A 21,377-nucleotide genomic window follows, 5' to 3' on the forward strand; every position below is an offset into this window, starting at 1 on the left:
TTCCTTTATTGCTGCTGCTTCCTTTCTTTGCCGCCTCCTGCAAGGCCAAATTTTATTTTCTCTTTTTGTGCAAGAGCAGTTCTGTGCAAAAGAGCTGCTTTAAAAATAGAAACATCATGGATGTCCCTCCAGCAACAGCCAGTGAGCAAAGGAAGGCTGTATCCTTTCCCTTTGGCTAATGAAAACCAAATGGAAGTAGTGGGTTTGGTAGCAGGCTGTGTGGCAGGAAAGCATCACCACACATGTAAGAAAACCCCACACCTACACCACATGCAGCGTGCAATTTTGTATTGACTTTTCTGCCCTTATGCAATTATTCACGGATTGGGATAATTCAGATTTATCAGAGAGGAATTGTGGCTGTCACTTGAATGAGAATGATTTCATGAGAAGGATATTTAAGAATAAGAATAGAAGAGACACAGGAAGCTTCAGCTCCACATTAAACTTCAGTGTGGATGAGCACAAAGTTATTAGCCAAGAAAACCAACAATCTTTATATCAAGCTCAGCAGAAAATGCCCATTCCCCCCCCCTCTCTCTCTCTCTCCAGCCTCCCACTTTTGGTTCTGGCCCCTCACTGTGAGACCTGACATGTGTGCCTCACTCTCACAGTCTAGTCCAATCTTTGGGAGAAGTGGGTTTGTTGCACGAGACCTCCCAATCACCAGTTTGTCAGGATGTGATTGCCTCCATGCAAAGAGAGTGATGGTTTGGAAGTGCCTTGTGACTGACCTCAGACTAGAAATGTGGCAGAGTGAGCCTTCAAACTCTGAGCCCTGGTCTCCCCTCTTTATCCAGTATTTTTGCCAGGGTTGGTTCTTGAAGACCAGGTCATTCTCCAGGCACTAGGATGATGGTGTTTGTCATGCTTGCCTTGAAGAGAGCCTTACAAGCCCTTGAGATTCACATGACTGTATCAGGAAATATGCATCTTGGCACCTTCACGAAGCAAGAGTTACTCACTGAGCTTTGTAACATTTGTATACCAGAGTTCCAGTGCAGTGTTGTCAAGTTCCACTGATGTGCGTCCTCAGATGAGGCTGCATGCTGGGCCCAAGGGCCCTTGCCTTGCCCTGTTGCACGTAGAGTGGCAGGCTGTGTCTGAATAAAGGCAGGTCTGATCTGCTGCTCTGTCAGCATGGTTGACTGATGCAGCATCCCAGCCTGGAATGTACCTGTTGACAGGAGAGCGATGTTGTCCCACTTGCTTTGACACAGCAACTGACATAGCACAGAAAGTGAAACTTCAGTGCATGTAACTGTAGTTGTTATTTTAGCCTTAGCTCTTGCATTTCCCCCTCTCCCAGAATGGCTAGCTACCCATAAAACACAACAGTAAAAACGGTGTTGAAAATCGCAACAAAACCCCAACATTTTCACCCCCCCAAAACGGGACTTCAGTGCTCATCAGCAGGGTTGTGCCCAAGCACTGGACCTTTGGCACTGGACCTTTGCCAAGTGTCAGAGTGCTGGAATGAAAAGCGTTCTGGCGCTCATCAGTAGGATGGCCCGGGACCCTGGTGAGACCCTGCTGGCTTGCACCACAACAAAAAACGGGAAATCTCAGGATGCAAACAGAAGCTGGGATTGGCGTCTGTGATTCCCGGATGTCCCCCTTAAAACAGGACAGTTGAGGGGTATGTAATACAGTCCCACACAACACAGTAATCAAAGGCATAAAGTAATCAGTGCTGCAATTGACTCAATAGGACAGGGGTGTGGAAGCAGATTGTCTCCCCTATCGTCGTGGGTCAAAACTGAGAGAAGGGTGGGGTTATCCAACTATCAGTCACCTGATGGTGATGTCCGGTGATCCTTTTTCAGCTCTATGGTTTGAAATCAAACTATGTGGGGAAATGTGCAGCTTGCAAAGTGCTCTGAAAGAACCAAGTGCCAGCTGATACTTGGGTCTTGTGGAGCACTTTGCAAGAGGCTTTGCAAGACCCAGTGATCAGGTGAAGGTCAGCTGGGGTGTGGTATGGGCCAAAAATGGCCTTATGGGCCAGGTGAGGAGGCCTGAGGGGCTCCATTAGACCAGAGGACCCCCACCCTTCAGTAAGGCCACTCTATGATCTGAAGGCCTGTGCAAATAAATAGGTTTTTCGCTGTCACTTGAATGAAAATCAGTTTGGGGCCACCAGATCTGTACAGGGAGGGAATTCTGCAGACAGGGTGCTGCCCCTGAGAATGCCCTACAGGGCTCCCCATCAGATCTGAGAACCTGGGTTGACAGGTGTGAGAGACGCCACCAGATAAAGTACTTTGGGTCTAAGCTCTTCAGGTCATTATGCACCTTGAATTGGGCCTTGATAAAGAGACCCACCTTGTCACTGGAAGTCCATGTGGCCTCACTGGGAGGAAGGCCTATGCCCAGTTTCAGATTTAGATGGAGGTAACTTGGCTACAGTAATCCAGCCTCTGAGAACTTCCCGGTTGTATTTCTGAGATGCCCTCTATATTGGACTTCCCTTGAAGACCAGTTGCTACAAGGACACTGCCCATTTGCTGCTTAGGGCAGCAAGGTGGCATTGCACGACCCCAATTGGCAGAGTATTGCACTGGCTGCCAGTGGACTACCAGGACTCTTTAACCTCTTTAGCTTGTCCCCAGTGTTGATGCTATAACAGAGGTTCACATCTTCAAAACCTCTGCTGAGCTGAACATTTTGGTACAGAGTTGCTTCTTTCAGTTATTGGAATCCAACAGTGGCGTTTAAGGAAAGATTATTTGATATATATTCCATTTCCCAGTTCACACTAGTGGTGGTTTTTTCGGGGGGGGGGGGATGATCTGATTTTTGCTGACCTTTCAGCCTTTGTGTAGTTTCAAACAAAGCCCTGACGAAAAATGAGTTGCTATTCTACTAGGACTCCAAATCTGCCTCCAAAATGTATGCTAGGCAGCCATGTCTCTTCCAGCTTGACCCGCCTCCACTCCAGTATCCTGAATATTGCAATAAGCAAGATGTCAGGCAGGAGAGGATAACAGGATAACAAGAGCAGAGGAGGAATAGACAGGAGAAGCCATGGCTGCTTCATCTCTGACTAGATCAAGGAGGGGCCCCACCTTGCCTACTGACCAGGGCATATGCAGAGTGGGAAAGAAATTGTCTGAATTAAATGATTGCATCCTATGGATTCATGGGTTATAGGTTAGAAGATAATGCCAAAGAGAGAACACGCTTCCATAACCAGGGCTGTATTCCAGGGAGATTCCCTAACCCTCCACCCCCGTCTCAGTTCCTGCCAATACAAGTCAATTTTATAAGGGAGGGGAATCCGTCCAAGGAAATGAATCTTATGTGTAACGTTTTAGGGACTGGGGGGAAAGGATGCTTAAAAAGAGAGGTGTGTTTATGGAATATGGCAAGCAAAATGAATGTGGTGAAAAGTCTGCTATTTCTCAGCATGCTGAAGATATTAGTCAGTATTTAAGTAGGACAAAACTCTAAGGTCATCACGGCATTCAGAAAAAAGGGTGCTGACAGCTGGCATAAGCAAACGTTTATCTCTCCCATCAGATCCTAAGCCAATGTGTTCTTAGGGAATTGGTAGGAGACTGCTTCTGGAATGCCATACACGCTGCCGAGCTCTCCACTTTTGAAACATGACCTCAACTAAGATCTAAATGGGACACATATCAAATAATCCTTCCTTAAACTGTACGTTTCCTTCCAAATTAAATGCCACTGTTGGATTCTAATAACTGAAAGAAGCAATTCTATACCAAAATGTTCAGCTCAGCAGAGGTTTTGAATATGTGACCCTTCCTTATTCTGTATTTTGCACTTTCAGAAACTGACAGTGTAGGAGACAGTCAGCCATGTGTTCTGTTCATGGCGGAGGGCAGCAAACTGCAGGGAGAGAAGCAGAAGATGCTGTCAGGCAACCACAGGCCAGAGCCCAGAGTATTGGGGGTTTCATAGCAGAAAGCAGTTTGAAAGGCAGATTATATGCAACTATATATAAAATAGCCACCCAACAATATATATGACCAGCCAGCAATAAATATCCACTGGGCAGCTTACAAATAATATTTATTTTTTTATTATTATTAAACTCAACAATCAATAAGACAGCACCTGCAACCCGCTGTTGCAGCTTCTGGTAAATGGATTTTGTGGGGGGGTTTCTTCTTAAATTATTTCAAAAATCTGCTTATCCCAACTTAACAATGAAAGGAAAGGAACATTGGTGTTCATTGTGGCAATCAAAGCTTCTCTAAAGCTACAGTCTTTTTCCAAGTTTAGTTGCTTGTTTCCATTGTGAACAGTATATTTTCTACAGAGGAAAGTACCAGGCGTGGCCTATCCTGTTTTGGCACCTGAGATCAAATGGTAAGGTGCCCCCCCCCTGGCTTGCTTACCAGGATTGTGCAGAGGTGGCTTCCAGGTTTTGGAAGTAGGGCTCGCCCCTTGTGGGGGGTGGGGGTGCGAAGAGGCACCCATGCCGCTGCCAGAAAAGTGAGATGTGAGAAAAGAGCAGCAGCAAGATCTTGAGCAGAGTCCTGTGAGATCTCGCAAGAGCTCTTTAGGATCTCATGAGATTTTGCGGGGCTCTTGCAAGATCTTGCCAGAACCTACTGCTGCTTCTCCAGTGATGGCGGATGGGGGCCTGTGGGGGTGTGTGCTCCACTGAGATTCTGCTGCCTGAGGCAGGTGCTTCAGTCTGCCTCATGGGAGGGCTGGCCTTGAAAAACACAAACCTTGAAATGTGCAACAAGTGGGTGGGTTAGGAGCTTTCCCACTCCAATATCTCTCTATGAATAAATGGTGGAAACTTCTTTTAAAAGGCTGCCTAATTAGGCAGATCAAAAAAAATTCCTTCCAACTACTAGTGTATCTGAAGAAGTGTGCATGCACACGAAAGCTCATACCAAGAACTAACTTAGTTGGTCTTTAAGGTGCTACTGGAAGGAATTTTTTTTGTTTTGACTATGGCAGACCAACACGGCTACCTATCTGTAATTAGGCAGATGTTAAGAGTTGAGTAGGGACACAGGTGGCACTGTGGTCTAAACCACTGAGCCTCTTGGGCTTGCCGGTCAGAAGGTCGGCGGTTCAAATCCCCACGACGAGGTGAGCTCCCATTGTTCGGTCCCTGCTCCTGCCCACCTAGCAGTTCAAAAGCAGGTGAAAGTGCAAGTAGATAAATAGGTACCACTCCGGCGAGAAGGTAAACGGCGTTTCTGTGCGCTGCTCTGATTCGCCAGAAGCGGCTTAGTCATGCTGGCCACACGACCCGGAAGCTGTACGCCAGCTCCCTCGGCCAATAAAGCGAGATGAGCGCCGCAACCCCAGAGTTGGTCATGACTGGACCGAATGGTCAGGGGTCCCTTTACCTTTAAGAGTTGAGTACCATTAATGCATCTTTCACATTCACTACAGTTTTCATAATAAATGTTTAAAAATTTATTGCTAGCTAAAATGACACCCAGGTTTGAGAAAGTGACATACTCTGGAGCCAAGAGGGAAATGGTTTGGGGGCATTCTCCCCTCCCCAGTTTGGCCTGAGAAAAAGAAAAAAGAGGCCGTGCCGTGCCGTGAGCTGGCTGCTGGAGCTGCAGCATCCTTGGCTGATTCTGCTTTCTTTAGGAAGCTGTGAAAGGGATCATTAGGGGCTACACTATCTGCTGAAAGGAGGGTCAACTCCTCTACCGTGTTGTGCGTTTGCATTGTAAATAAAGAAGAAGAAGAAGAAGAGTTTGGATTTGATATCCCGCCTTTCACTCCCTTTAAGGAGTCTCAAAGCGGCTAACATTCTCCTTTCCCTTCCTCCCCCACAACAAACACTCTGTGAGGTGAGTGGGGCTGAGAGACTTCACAGAAGTGTGACTGGCCCAAGGTCACCCAGCAGCTGCATGTGGAGGAGCGGAGACGCGAACCCGGTTCCCCAGATTAGGAGTCTACCGCTCTTAACCACTACACCACACTGGCGTACAAGCAAACAAAAATCTTCTGCTACACGGTCCGTGGAACTTTTCATCACTTGTGGTAGTGGAGAGCAAACTTGAACTTTTTCTTTTTGTATAAGGAAGAAAACAAAGCCCATTGACGTCCCTATGTGCTTAAGAAAAAGAAAAAAACAGTGTCTTTAATACTTTCTCAACCTCTGAGCCGCTCACTTTGTGTACAGCCTCCATGAGGTAGACACGTTTCTGGATTTGGTTAATTTGGTTATTCTACATCTACTTAGGCCTTATTCTGCTGGAGATGAGGACCAGCAAAACTCGCCCAAAGACACCATGGAAGACGAAGGTTTTAGCCTGGGGTGCGAAGGGCGAGAAGCCACCTCACAGGCGCTCTCAGAGGCATTGTGAACACATCTGCAAATGGCTCTTTGTTTGCAGCATATTCAGCCGACCCTTCTCTTTAGAAACTACATTCATAGTGGCATTTTTCTCCATGGTGTCTTCTAAACTTCCTTGCTGCCACAGCTTCTTGTCTTCACCACCTGGAGCAGGGCATCAATGAATTGATCTTCATGACCGTGTCATTTCATGTGGTTGGGAGCAGTGCTTAAAATCCTCTGGTCCCAAATTACTTTAAAATAAAAACCAGTCCTCTGAAACAGACTGCTAAAACAGCAGAACACCTCTCCTAAAGGCCCCATTCTTCCTGTCAACACCCTGGTAGTCGCATTGTAGGCAAACTGAAGTTTTCCAACTTGCCTCCAAAGGTAGGTTTTCCTACAGAATATTACAGGAATCTAACCTGAAGGGGTTCCTGCACTGCAAGGGATTGGACTAGATGACCCTTGGTGGTCCCTCCCAACACGACTCTTCTATAATTCTGCAAGCAGGACATGCATGATGACTATGGCCTGTTGCACAGCCTGGGAGATAGGCTGGAAGCTTGTGACGCTCCATAACCCAAAGGCCACAGAATTGAATAGCCACATCCCCTGCGGGAAATGAAATGACCAGAAGGACTAAGGGCATTAGTATGGCAGAGCTGATCCCAGTTATATTTGTGGCACTAATTCTTCTTCTTCCTCCTCCTCAACCCACAGGTGTGGTTCGCCAGGTGAAACCCATCATTGGCCCCTTCCATGCTACCTTGAAGCTGGAGATGAACTACGTCATTGGAGGGGTTGTCTCACACCGCAACGTTGTCAACGTGCACATCTTTGTTTCGGAGTACTGGTTCTGATCCACCTCGCCACCTGGGTGGAAGCAGGAGAGCTTCCAAGTGAAACTCTACCACAAACCCATAGAAACATTATGCAGACCTACCTTTGGGGTCAGGGAGGGGTGAGATGGGGTTTGGGGTTGGGAGTGAGACCAAATAGCTTCTTTTTCAAGTAACATTTCTGGTTTATAGTTTAATTAAAGGACCAATAGCGAACTATCTAAAATAGAAGTAGGATGGAGCAATAACCTTTGAGTCTGATCTAGCTGGATTGTATATACAAATAAGCAGTGTGTCCAGCTCCCTGCCCTTCTATGGGGTTTTAAATTCTGTTTTGTTGAGGTTTTTTAGGCAGGGTGCTGCGTGCAAGATTTTGCAGGATCAGAGCCTTGCCTGCCCTCACCCTCCCTACTTCCACCTTCTTGAATACCTTGCCAGGCTATCAAATTAATTTTTTCATTGTAAAAATCCAGAAATCACCTCTGATGAATTTGGGCACAACCAGGGCTTTTGTTCAGCTCAGTTCTGGCACCTCTCAGGTCGGCACCAATGCCGTTATAAGAGAACAAGGGAGGCGTTTCTTGTGAGTTCTGGCACCTCTTCTTTTAGGAAAATAGCACTGGGCATAACTGACCTCGAAAATGACCCCTCCGCCACACATATTCCACATATATTCTCTTGCAATGAGTGGGGCGGGTGGGTGGAGTTCTCTGGTGCTTCAAAATAGGTGTGTATTTTGGGGTTTTTTAATCTGAAAGTTTCATTAAAAGGCATTAGCATCAGGTAGGCCCCAACTAAAGTAAATGGTAGAAAAATAAACACTGTATATGCCAAGGTATTGAGGGGCTAAATGACCCCAGTATTGGGGGAAATGTCATTTAACATGTGGTACCTGATGTGAAATCAGCCGCTAAGAGAAGGATGTGCTCATGATTCATTGTCTTGGATCCAAAGTCCAAATGGCACTTTGGGTTTTCCCCCAAACAGAAACCTCTCATGTCACAATGCAGTCTGCTTTTAAAACAGAGGAGAGTTTCAAAAGCAGTCTGTGATATGGCAGGAGAGCTTTCTGCTTAAAGCAAACAAAAAAAAAGTGCAACAGGAACAAGCAATAATCTTTTTTGAGCTTGCCCAAGGTAGGGCTGCAGGCCCTTTCTCCATCTTCTTTTAGCTGTGCATCCTGAAGGTTTAGAACTGAAGGGGGAAATGCGTGAATTTGGTACTCCTTAATCTGCAAGATCCCCAAAGGCGTTAACAGCTCAAGGCATTGCAGATCCCAGATACTACCCTAGAGTTACGCCTCTTAGGGTAGAAAAGGAGGGGGCCCTTCCAGAGTGGGGGGCCCTGACAGCTGTCCAGGGATGGCAGGTTCTGACTCCCATCCTCTAGACTATACTACTTTTAGTGGCTTTTGAGATCCCCATTTCTTTGGTGACAAACTAGAATGAAATCAACAGTGCAGTGGAACCAAGTAATTCGAAACCTTTATGCCATGATCCAGCAGCAGAGATATGTACATAGAAATAGTACGTCCCTATTGTGGATACATACTAGATTGGGATTGGTGTTTTAGAAGCTAAAATTATTTTTAAAATTAGTCATGGTGAAGGACCCAATCCAGTTGCAGTGATAGGCTGCAGAACAGCTGGTGGCTCCAGATGTGGGTGGACATCACACTGAGGCACATCCCAATGAGTCCTCCCACCAGGGCTCAGGTGAGCATGGATTTAGGCCACCATTATGCACACAGGAGGGCTTCTTGCTGGGTTGGAGCAATTGTGTATGTGGCTTCTTATGTATCATACTGAAGTATGGCCCAATAATGTAATGAAACTCAATAAATGAGTGTTGTTTGTATCTACAGTTTCTCTCAACCATGTATCGTTTTTAGGAAAATAAACTTTTTCTTTTTTTAACAGTTGTTCATCCAAGTTCCCTTAATTTTAACAATATAACTGAATATTCACAATGTGCATCATAAGGAATAAGCAGTCAAGAGTTAAGGGGTGTGTGGGTGTGTGGGTGTGTGTGGGTGAGAGAGAGAGAGAGAGAGAGAGAGAGAGAGAGAGAGAGAGAGAGAGAGAAGTGAGGGAGAGAATTAAAACAGAAGTTAATGTTAAGAATCATTAGTGGAACCTCTGAAGATTGCCATCCATCCATGGTCTATTGGTCTGACCAGGCAGATGTGGAGCAGTAGGTGCAGAGCAGTGTTTCTCAAACTTGGGCCCTCAGCTGTTGTTAGACTACAAATCCCATCATCCCTAGCTAGCAAGTCCAGTAGTCAAGGATGATGGGAGTTGTAGTTCAACAGCAGCTGAGAACCCAAGTTTGAAAAACACTGGTGCAGAGAATGTCCTTGGCAGGGAGCAGCCAGAGAGCGGATGGGGACCCTACCTCTTTTCCTGTAGATACCAGAGAAGGGGAGGCAGTTCCACTGTTCCCCGTTCTGCCCATTTTGTGGAGTGGAAATATTTCCTAGCAACAGGGGAGGCTGGACATCTAGAGTAGGAGGAGCCAGCTGGGTTGACTTCCATTCCATCACCAAAAAGATGGTACCACCTCTGGCCGTTGGGAACAAATACATCCCCCTCCAAGGCTGCTCCTCCAAGCAAATCAATCTTGTGAGGAGAGTCTTGCAAGTGAGCAAGCTGCATCTTTCTTTTAAAAGCTTTAGAGGACACTGAAGCTAGAAGTATATCTTATGACCATGCTGGGACAGTGAGGGTGTACATACAGAGCATTGCTTGCTAGACTGAAGTGTGCAGAGCATTATCTGCTTGCATGGAATTTCTGGGGTCCCTGAAGCTCATGTTCACACGTGCCAGAATTTCAAGGCAATGCTTGCTTCTATAGTAGCCAGCTTTTTTTATATATAAAAAAGAAAATACATCCTATGCTCAGGTCACCGGTGAACCAAATGAAGATAATTCCCAGCTACTTGAGATACGTAATAACCTAGATCTACTATTTCTTTAGATTTTTTTAAATTAAAAAAATATTCAAAAGCAAATGAATAGTTTAATGTATAGCAGAAGGGCTGTGCTTATTTTTAATTAACAGGACTTAGAAAACCTTATTCCTGAGACCCTAGAGAGGTCTCCCCACCCCAGTATCTTGCTCCATTAGCATTTCTTAATTGCAGTTTACATGCTGACTTATTTATTTTAATATGTGTATTTACTTAATTAGGATAGAGATTTGTAACATTTTGGGATCACTCCCAATCAATTACTGTAATGTACATAATTCTCCCCCCCCCCTTTCTTCTTTTCTAACCAAATAATACATAATGGAAAAGGGCCTTGAAAACAGCATGTTCCTGGGAAGTAACATACTTTAAAAAATATCATATTACAATTGCAAGCAGTTTTATTCTGATGTCCTAAGTAGATAGGCTGATCAAAATTTTTAAGCGTGTACTGTACTTGTTTGTGCCCATGTATTGTGCCAGAAAGTAAATTAGATTATTTAAAAATGCTTAGAAGGGCAAAATATTCATCTGTTTTAAGTCCATCTTTGATTTAAAGTACAGTAATGGCAAATTACACAAAGATATAATAAGATTATTTGTAGTTGTTATTTATAAATGCCAGTAATTTGAGTGGGTCTAATGGGAAAACACGTATCCATGAATTTGTCCATGGCATTTAACCCACCATTTTGGTCACTGCAATTTCAGCTTGTTTTTCTGTTAACATGATGCTCTATATTGTTCTGTAAAAATTCTCTGTTGGTCAGGCCTCCTTTAAATGAATTCACTACAGTAGCACAACTACTGGATGCCACAACATAAGGCAGAAATAGGCAATGCACTAATGCACCTAGTGAAAGATATAAACCGTAAAATAAAATTTTATTCTTTGAAATAAAACAAAACCTTCAGTAAGATGGAAAATAATGTTTATTTTCGTATACTTCCACTTTATTTGTATTTGGATAACAAAAATAAAACAAAGCTAGTATCTAAAAAGAGGGGAAAGGGTGGAAAGGAAAAGAAAAGAGGGTGGGGAGAAACAGCCCCCCAAACCCAAAATTTTATATTCTATCAACCTTCCATCTTAATCTTCAATTCACAAACAGTGATCCACATCTTCCCAGGTCCTACCTGGGACAGCTCCCATCTTTCTCAGCCTGAGAAAAAGAACTCTATTCTGTCTCTCACACAGATTTCTCTTATCAATCTTGTCTCTATATGAATCTTCATATCACATCATTCATATCATACTTATAAGTAATATTCTTTATTATTAATTTATATTTATTTATATCCTGCTTTTTAAATTGCAAAATCTTTCATCAAATCCTCAAAACTAATCTTACATAACACATTTGTTTCTATATTTAGTAGAGAAATATTCAGCCTGCCTTGTTGCATGGTTGTTCTGTTGGGATTTTTAATATACAGTTGTACCCTGGATCCCAAATGTCTTGGCTCCCGAACAAATCAGCTCCTGAATGATTGAAACCCAGAAGTGATTTTCGGAAACCGAATGTCTGGCACAGCTTCCTGCAGCCACTTGGAAGGCGTACTTTGGTTTCTGAACGTTTTGGAAGTCAAACAGACTTTCAGAACGGATTCCATTTGACTTCCAAAGTGTGACTGTACTTCAATTGAGAAAATGAACACTCAGCTGAGCAATTTGTGACAATTAATGTTAAAAATCTGGCAATTAAACTTTTTTGTGGCACCTCCCCCTCCCTTATTTTGCTTAGTGGTTAACCCAGCTCTGTTGGAACACCTCTTCTGGATTCCTCTTTCTTTTGTACTTCTGAAGGCCCCAAGAGCTACAAACAACACAGGGTATACCTAATCTTAGTCTATCTGAGATTGTGGCCTTCAGATTTGAATCCAGCTCTGTGAAGCGCCCCCCCCCCCCGGTTTGGCCTCCAAAGATTAAGGGTGTCACGGTCTGGTCTACGGGCGATCAAAGTCCCAGCTGAGGACGTCAGGAACGGGGGCAAGATGGTGGGGTGGGAGCAGGAACGAGAGTCCAGAAGCCAGGGATCAAAGGGTCAGGAAGCAGGGAGTAACGAAGTCAAGGGTCCGAGGGTCGAGAAGCAAGGAGTCACAAAGCCGAGGTCCGAGGATCAGGAAGCAAGAAGCCAAACACAGCAAGGCAGGAAATGTGTTGCTGTGGTGAAGAGCCACAGAGAAATGCTCTTGCCACCAGGTGCTGTGAATTACCAATCAGCCTCACCTGTGCGGCCGTGTCTTGCCTCTCCAGAACAAACTCAGGAAGGCCCCAGTCCTGCAAAGCCCTACTGGTCACAGGGCCTGGCTCCTGCACACACTCCTGACAAAGAGTATTAACTTATCATGGCTGTGTTCCTTCATCTACCAGAAAAGGTCTTTCATGGTTGGCAGTTTAATCAATGCTGCAGATGTCCTGATAGTTGCTGGTGTCCCACAGCTGGGCGTCCTGGCTTGGGATGTTTCTTTTTGCGAATGACAACACTGCTACTTATGCACTGTAGACAAATGTGTTCCTCACCCTTTCATTCATTGATCCAGCCTATGAGCTATGACTTAAGACATATGATCTCAGAGACTCATCATACTCCATTGGTCAAATGTGAAACAATCAGTAGATTTCCCCGCCCTATCACCAACCTCGGGGCTGATCTGAAAGACCACCCTGTCCTCGGATAAGGAGTGACATACTGCAGTTTCAAATTACATACTGCAGTTGAATTGTTTTGTGACTGCCAGAGTTTGGGGGCAGAAGCAGTAATAATGATAAAAGGGCATCAGAGTAATGGATATCTTCATAACTCCATAACTGCAGTTTAGGCTTTGGAAATTACCGATATGTGCTTTAAGGAAGGCTAACCAGAAAGTATTAGATGGTGTCTTAACTGTTGCCAGCTGTGTAGCATTTAGAAATTAGAATAGAATGTTTTGCCATTCCTATGTGGCGAAATGCTGGCCCTGAATATTTGATAAGCCCTCCAAATTTACAGTGTCTTTCACTGAATGTGCATAATTTTTGTTCAGGTAAAGATGACAATGGAACTTACAATAATTAATTCTTGAATTAATTATTCAAGAAATGATGCTCCAGATGAGAAAGCAAATAAAGCAAAAGATGGACAATTTTCTGACAGAGAGGAGGGGAAAATGAGGAGCAAGGCTTAATCTCAAGGTTTAAAAGCAACAGTAATAGACAAACCAAGGAGAGTCATAAAGATCCCGCCAAATTGTTTTGGTATGAGGAAAGTGAATTCCACATATAAATGACACTCTTCTGCAAGTACCACAAATAAGTTCATGTGCAGCAAAGTATGCACAAAACAAGTACAGCCTAGTTTCATGATCCATGCACACTGCACACCTCCCATGGGGCATGTCTGGACTTCCTCAAATTTATTATCGTTATTATTTCAATATAGAATCATAGAGTTGAGTCACCTAGTTCAACTCACTGCAATGCAGGAATCTCAACATGTGTTGATCCCCCATCCATATACCACCCCTCCTGAAGGTGCCAAACTATTACTGTTGAAAACATTTCTATCTCATATTTAGGCTGCCTATACTCAAAGTGGCAACCACACTCAAAGTGGCAACCACAAGTTATAAACCAATAAAATCTAGAGCCAGAAGAAAAAGAGAGATGTTGGAGGACAGCAATCCATCAATCAACTATGACCATGAGTAAATTAACTCATCCAAATGTTTTAATTAATGGAGGTTCTGGGAGTGAAACTCCGGGTAAACCTTAACTGCAAGTTTGTAATGTACAATCCACCTACACAGCAGAACCATTAATCAGTACTTTAGTACTGTCACGGACTGCAAAGTAATCACTGCCAATTTATCCTTTCAGCACCAACAAACTGTCATCATCATTTTATATTTTGGGGGCCCTGAGGCATTTGCAACATTGGCCAATAATGAGTCATACTGTATCACCACCCCTAGTTACAGTTGTTTATTAGAAACCAATATACTGTACTGGAATGTACTGTTCAACTATGGAGAGGCCATAGATGGAAAGAAAAGCAAACCTATTTGGGGGATGGAAAAACAAGGATTTGCAGAGTGTGTTTGAGTTATCTGGATTAATGGCAAATGGTGACTGATGTATTGGCCTGTATAGTAACATGTATTCTTTCTTTCAGGTCTCCCACTAATTGCACAAGTTGGTGGAGCATTTTGGACAATCCTTCCCGACTTTGGTCTAGAACTAGATTATGGTTTATCTCCCCCACTCCTCAGAGGCTAAGATTGACAGGTGGACAGAGCTGCCCACCTGCCAATCACCAGACGTCAGGTGACCTATTCTGCCTTCAGATGTGGTATCTTGCCCATGGTTTAGTAGCTCCATAGAAGAAGACATTTCAGCTGCTGTAGCTTGAATGACAAGCATTAGTGTTTGTGCAGTGTTTTACTGATCTGTAAGTAGTAGTAGTAGTAGTAGTAGTAGTAATAGGATGAGGGTGGCACTGTGGTCTAAACCACCGAGCCTCTTGGGCTTGCTGATCGGCAGGTCAGTTCAAATCCCCTTAACAGGGTGAGCTCCCGTTGCTCTGTCCTAGCTCCTGCCAACCTAGCAGTTTGAAAGCACGTCTGTGTAAGTAGATAAATAGGTACCGCTGTGGTGGGAAGGTAAACAAGCGTTTCTGTGTGCTCTGGTTTCTGTCATGGTGTTCTGTTGTGCCAGAAGCAATTAATCATGCTGGTCACATGACCCAGAAAGCTGTCTGTGGGCAAACGCCAACTCCCTTGGCCTGAAAGCGAGATGAGTGCCACAACCCGATAATTGCCTTGGACTGGACTTAACCATCCATGGGTCCTTTACCTTTACCTATTAAATATTAATAATAATAATAATAATAATAATAATAATAATAATAATAATAATAATTTTATTATCTATACCCCACACATCTGGCTAGGTTTCCCTAGCCACTCTGGGTTGCATTAGTGTGGTTGCAATGCACTAATGAAACACTCCAAAAAAAGCACTTTTTCATATATGCCGGTGCATCGATACGTAGTGCTGCTGCACAAACACACGGGTGCACTGATAAAAATACAGCATGGTAAAAAAAATTCAAGACTATCCCAGTTATACTGGTATTCATGAGTAGTGGAATTGCTGTTGTACAGAAGGTACAATAAACTGAGTGCAAAGAAGGGAAGATTAGGATCCCTTTCCAAATGCATAGCCATTTTTCCCTCTTGCTTCCAAAAGGGTGAATTAGGTTCACATTTAAAAGCAAATGTCTCTCCATCCCTCAGCTAGCTAGTAAGTTTTTGGAAACCACTAGTTGGTTTTGGAGTGCTTTGCTTATCTGCTCCAAAATGACTCGGGGCTTGTTTTGAGCCCCAAGAAGGCACTTCTGTGCAAGGATTTAGGTGTATGCGAATGCTCCAAAGGAAGATTAAGCATGGGAAAATATCTGCAGCCAATGTCAAAAGAGCGACCTGCAAAAGCTGGTTTCTAGCACAAAGCTTAGTCCTGCAAGTGAGAATGTATTGCTGCTAAAAAACCAGCTTTATCAGCTTTCTGTCAGCAGCTATCACCAGCACTTCCTTTCCCAATCAACGTGAGCTGTGACCTCATCATTGCAGAGGTGAAACTGTGACAGGGATTAGAGGCTAATAAAGAGCAACAAGGTAGTGGGACTGAACAAAGATGAGACTGTTGCACAAAACAACACTTACTCAGAAAGTTACAAGTGAAATGTGAGTAGAAAGGCCACAGGCAACACTGCCCCACCAATGAAACCAAGGTCTCCAATGCATAAAAGCCCCCTGCCAGCTTCACCAAGAAACTTTTTTTTTTAAAGCAGGGTTAGACTGGCTTTGTGATTTGTGGGTATTCTTCTGGGATTTATTTATTTATTTATTTAAAACATTTTCACCCTGCTTTGTACTTTGAGAAGGCCAATAGTCAATTTAAACAATGCCATACCACAGGAGCTACAAAAACCTAAAAACAGCAGAGGTAAAACCCACAATCAAAATCAGAAGGCAGTTGAACCAGCTTCCAACAAATTCCCAGTGTTTAAGAAAAGAAGTCTTCTGAAAAGGAAGAGAAGGGGGGGGGGGGCGCTGCTTAAACAGAGAAATTTCCTCTCCCCAATCCGCAAACTCCATTGAACAAGCTGGCTGCTGTGATTCACACTAAATCAAACTTCTGGGGCTCTTCAGAAGCAGAGAGAGATGTTGATTTAAGTTATCGATTTAAATAATTTCCTACTGATTCCTATTTATGCATTTTCTAAACAATGGTGCAAATCTGACCATTAAACAAACTCCTTGCTATACTGCTAAAACTATTTTTCATTTCAGCAAGTAGTCCCAGACATATGACTTAGTTATGCATTCTCAGTTTTTTTCATGTTGCTTATTTTATCTGCATATTATTGACTATTATTTTAGAAATGGGGCTAACAGACACAGCAAAGGTGCAGAAACTCTAATAATGGTTGGGCTGCCTTTCCTTATGGTAAAGGAAAAAGGAGAGGGCAGTCAGGGAACCAGCAAAATATAGTACAGCAGATTTGAGTTTATTGAATGGAAAAAGATGACTCAAAACACTTCCTTGGATACCTACAGCATTCATTATAGTGTTTGGAATGGATTGTTGGTTAAACTTCTTGTGCTGGAAGATTTTCGCTCTCGTTGTTATCTTATCCACCCCCCCCCCACAGCTTGTGTGCTATTTTGTTACTTGTAAGGATAATGACGCACCGCTACAGTAGAGACTTGGCTGTTTTAACTTTTTCCTGTTTTTGGTCTCTCCAAGAGATGGAGCTAGAGGAGTAGATTTCAGCCTCTCCCTAAGGTTCACCCTCCCCATTTAACGCGTTTGCTGAACAGCTTTTAAACCAAGCAGAGATAATCATCAATCCCACAGAGCAATCATTGAAGATAGAAACTTTGTAATTTTGATAAGAGTCATGGCATGCTGTCAGATTTGCACTGATGTTTCTAATATTGCCACACAGCAGCAAATTTTCGAGCCTTTGCAAAATTTGGAGACTTTCTAGTCTGACAGTCTTGGAATTCCTAGAAACAATTAGTAATTGATTTCCCCATCCCCACAGCTGCACCAAAAACCAGTTTCAGATACACTACTGGGTAGTAATTGATATTGGATTGGAAATATAGGAAAGCCAAAGTAAAAGTAAATTATGCGATCAGATTTCCCTCTCCCTCCAATAAAACTAAAAGTATTGAATCCAGGGGTGGGGGAAGAAGGAAACAGCATTTTGGGAATGGACGGCACAGTTCCCCAGTGTTCATCATACTCTCCAGCTTCTCTTGGGGAGGGTCTAGTGTGCGTTCCAGAGCTGGCACAATACCTTTGGGCACCTGAGGTGAAAAACAGAATGACCCTCTCTTCCTGCTAGGGAAGAAGGGGTGAGTGAAGATCTGCATCAGGAATGGGGGGGGGGATAAAGATCTACATTGGGAGCAAGGAGGGGAGACCAGCAGACCTCCTATGCACCCAGAGGCTGCTGTTAGAGGGGGCTCTGGGAGGGCTGCCAAGAAGGCAGATCAGACCTCTGTTGTTGCTGCCACCTGGGCAGTGAACATGCATTCCTTGGAGGCTGCCCCCCCCCCGTGGATCCTGACGCCTGAGGCAGTTGCCGCACCTTGCCTCATATGTGCCTCTGTAAGCCAGGGTGTATATAACCACTTGGCAAACTGCTCATGTGTATTATACCATTAAAGGGCAATGAGCACTTTACCTCATGTCAGGAGCAAATGTGTTGTAAAATCATAACCTGTAACCAACCCAGCTGAATGTAAAATTTACATAACTTGGTCTTCTATTGATAATGGAGTTCAGAAGCCAAATGCATTTGCATTTTAGCTAGGAGCACTAGTTCATGTAAGCCATGGCAAATGGTTCTTGGTCCAGGAATTGATCTGGAGAGCCCACCTGTATCTTCACACAGTAATGGAAGAAGTTGCCTGCTACTTCCCAAGACCCTTTCCTCCACACTTGCTGTTAGGCAGAAATTATTAACATTCCCAGGCTTCAACAGACAAGAGAAGTGGATCGCCAACAGATCCAGGAACAGGGCAGGAGGCGGCACTAACTCCTTCCGCATCAAAGTGGTGCCAGTAGGTTTATTGGACAACATTGTGTTCTGTGCTGTTTCTAAACAAGAAAGGTGCATTTTCTACTCATTTTGGTGTGTACATAAAGTACAAAGTGGTAGAAATAAAAAACAAATCTCTTAAGAGAGTGGAGTACAAACAGCAATCATTTTTTTCTAGCATCACAAAAATTGTCTGTAAGACACTAGGGCTGCAATCCGACACCCACTTATCTAGGAGAAAGCCCCAGAGCCATGGACGCCATTCTAGAGTTTTCTGAAGCATCCAGAAAGCAAGTGTTGGAAGTTAGATATTGTTGGGGGGGGGGGAGGAAAAGATCAAAAATGGTCCATTAAAGAGAAGCCAATTCATTATTTCTTCCTTCACAAACAAAGAAAACAAGGAAAAGTGTTCTCAAGAGAAACTGTATGCCTTTCTTTAAGAGGGTGCACTTTAGATCAAGGATAGACTAAAATCTGTATGAAGTTGGAGTTACTAAGGTAACGATGCATTTTTATGAATACCAAAGCAAACAGATGAATAAACCTTGGGTCAATCATTAATTCATATTACTATTTTTTAAACTTTGCTAGAGTGATTTAGGTACCATACTTCCTCTTTATTTGATATTACATATGGTATTATTTGATTTAAAAGCAAACACTTAACACTGACTTTAAGTAAACACTGTTGCCTTTCTTCCCATATTACACTTCTTTTGAAATGTTAAGTTACTGATCATAGTGTGTATGTGTTTTAAGCTACAAAAACGGTTTCTGATTCAATAAGGTAAAGAATTGATGATTGAGACGAGGGTTGAAAATGCTAAGCTTTTACCAAAAAAGAAAAGAAAAAGAAAAAAGGAGGTGTATCAAGCACCAGGTCAAAGTAAAAGATTTGGGTAGATAATAATGAAATAGGAAATGCAGAGAATTTGCATTCTTCTGACATTAAATGTGGTTATTAGATCTTTAAAAGCATAATGTGTACTTGGAAAGAAGTTCTTAAGGCTACTATGTTAAGCACATACTTACTGGAGAGTAAGCCCTGTTCAACTCAATAGACTTATTTCTCAGCAAGTTCATATAGGATTGCACTGCATACAACCCTCTCGTGATTTCTAAATACTGTTGGTAAATAACAGATAACTTGAATCTTAACAATTTGTATGTGGTGCATGTTGAAGATCAAAGATATATTCACATGGACCATGATTGTCTTTGTTAGAGCTGTTAGAATCCTTTGTGAATGAGGTGAGGCAGGAAATGTACTAAAGTTACTATGAGAGCGCTATCAAATAGTGGAAAACACAACTTCTTCCTTTTGAGTTTTATTCCACCAAATCCTTTGTTGTTTTGTCTCTACTTATTCACATATTAGCTATGTCTAGTGACATATTTAAAAGTTCCATAACACCATTTCAGTAAACAGCAAGGCAATGCAAACTCTCAACATTATAATGAACAGTCTTAACTATAAGAACCATTTCCCTGCAACTCTGCCTGGATAACTCAGTTGGTTAGAGTGTGGTGCTGATAACCCCAAGGTTGCAGGTTCCATCCCGTAAGGGACAGCTGTATAGCCCTTCATTGCAGAGGGTTGGACTAGATGAACCTCAGGGTCCCTTCCGACTCTACAATTCTATGATTCTAGATCGTTCACAAGAAACACTGATCAAGATCAACCTGGAAGTTGGAGTGAGGTGTTGTTGATAGGCTGATGACACCCAACTCTTATCCCTTTCATTAAATTCAGGTGAAGTTATTGACATGGTATTGGTAATAGACTAAATGAATCTTAAATCTGACTGTTGGTGGGTGATTTGTCTGTCCTCCTGCTTAAAATATAAAAGACAACAGAGCCTTAAAAAATAGCGGGATGAGGACTAACATGTAAAAATAAAACAGCTCTATGAAGAAAAGACCTAAAGAGACCTTGGTATCCCCAGTCCTAGCCTAACTCTAATTACGAACACCACACTGGCACCATTAGCCACTAAAAGCTGGCAGCTGGCAGTCCAGAACAAACCAAATGTTTTTTGTCCTGAGGTGAGCATTTCACAACCAGGGTACTGGGTCACTAGCCAGCTGATTTTAGAAGATCGGAGAACTCAGCATCTGAGAAGGTCTGAACCTCCTCGGCAAGGAAGACTTACTGCTACAACCAAGAAGACCTGCTGCTTGGCCACTATGTGCTCCTCCTCGGGTGGCAGGAGGGCCCAAAGAGGAAAAGCTCAACAATCAGACAGCTTTGTGGGGGCAGGTCCTAAACTGTACAGGGTTTTATGGTTAAAAACAGCACTTGAACTGTGCCCAGAAATAGATGGGAAGATGTTTTAACATTGCTGGGATGTGCTCTGACCAATTCACATGGAGAAAGAATCCATGTTTCAGAGGGGATAATTCTGACCTCCCTCATGTAAAAGCTCCACAATCCTACAGGATATATTTGCCAGTTCCCTGAACAGATTCTTTCAATGAGTAATTAGCTTCAAGCAGCATGAATGGGCTAGTTTTCTATCAAGAGAGTAAATTTTAGCTGACAAATTAGACAGATTCCCTAAGGCAACAGCTATGCAGCTTTGCCATCTGCACTTAAAAACATGATTTATAATGGAGTCCTGTTTTCTGGGCACTCCTTTCTTCAGGAATGAAGCCTACACTGCATCTTAGATTTCTAGGTAGGGTGATCATATAATCCTGCATTTTCCATTTCCTTTGGTTTACACCAGGAGCCAGCAAACTTTTTCAGCAGGGGGCCAGTCCACTGTCCCTCAGACCTTGTGGGGGGCCGGACTATATTTTGAAAAAAGAAAGAAAAAAGGAGTGAGTTCCTGTGCCCCACAATTAACCCAGAGATGAATTTTAAATAAAAGCACACATTCTACTCATGTAAAAACATGCTGATTCCCAGACGGTCCGCGGGCTGGATTTAGAAGGTGATTGGGCCAGATCCGGCTCCTGGGCCTTAGTTTGCCTACTCATGGTTAACACAAAATATAATGGCCACGTTACCCAATTTAACATGCTCTTTTAAGATCCATCAGCATATTCTTGGGGGGGGGTTCCCCCTGCTGATATTTCCTGCTTGAGCATGGATGGTCTGGTTTTGGACACAGGAATGTATCCAACAGAGGGATCACTCAGTTGGTAGAGCATGAGACTCTTAATCTCAGGGTTGTGGG

The 21,377-nt window shown here is 43.3% G+C and overlaps 1 protein-coding gene across 1 annotated transcript in view; it reads left to right on the plus strand.

Moving 5' to 3' along the window:
* Positions 1-9,047, plus strand: part of FBLN1 (fibulin 1) — a 53,972-nt gene extending 44,925 nt beyond the window's left edge. The window contains exon 17 of the mRNA XM_081913299.1: positions 7,013-9,047. Within this exon, the coding sequence (XP_081769425.1) occupies positions 7,013-7,152 (140 nt within the window). The 3' untranslated portion in view covers positions 7,153-9,047. The remainder of the gene's footprint in view (positions 1-7,012) is intronic.
* The last annotated feature ends 12,330 nt before the right edge of the window (positions 9,048-21,377 follow it).

This window comes from Podarcis melisellensis (genome assembly GCF_964234715.1).
Source record: "Podarcis melisellensis genome assembly, chromosome: 5".
NCBI classification, from domain to species: Eukaryota; Metazoa; Chordata; class Lepidosauria; order Squamata; family Lacertidae; genus Podarcis; species Podarcis melisellensis.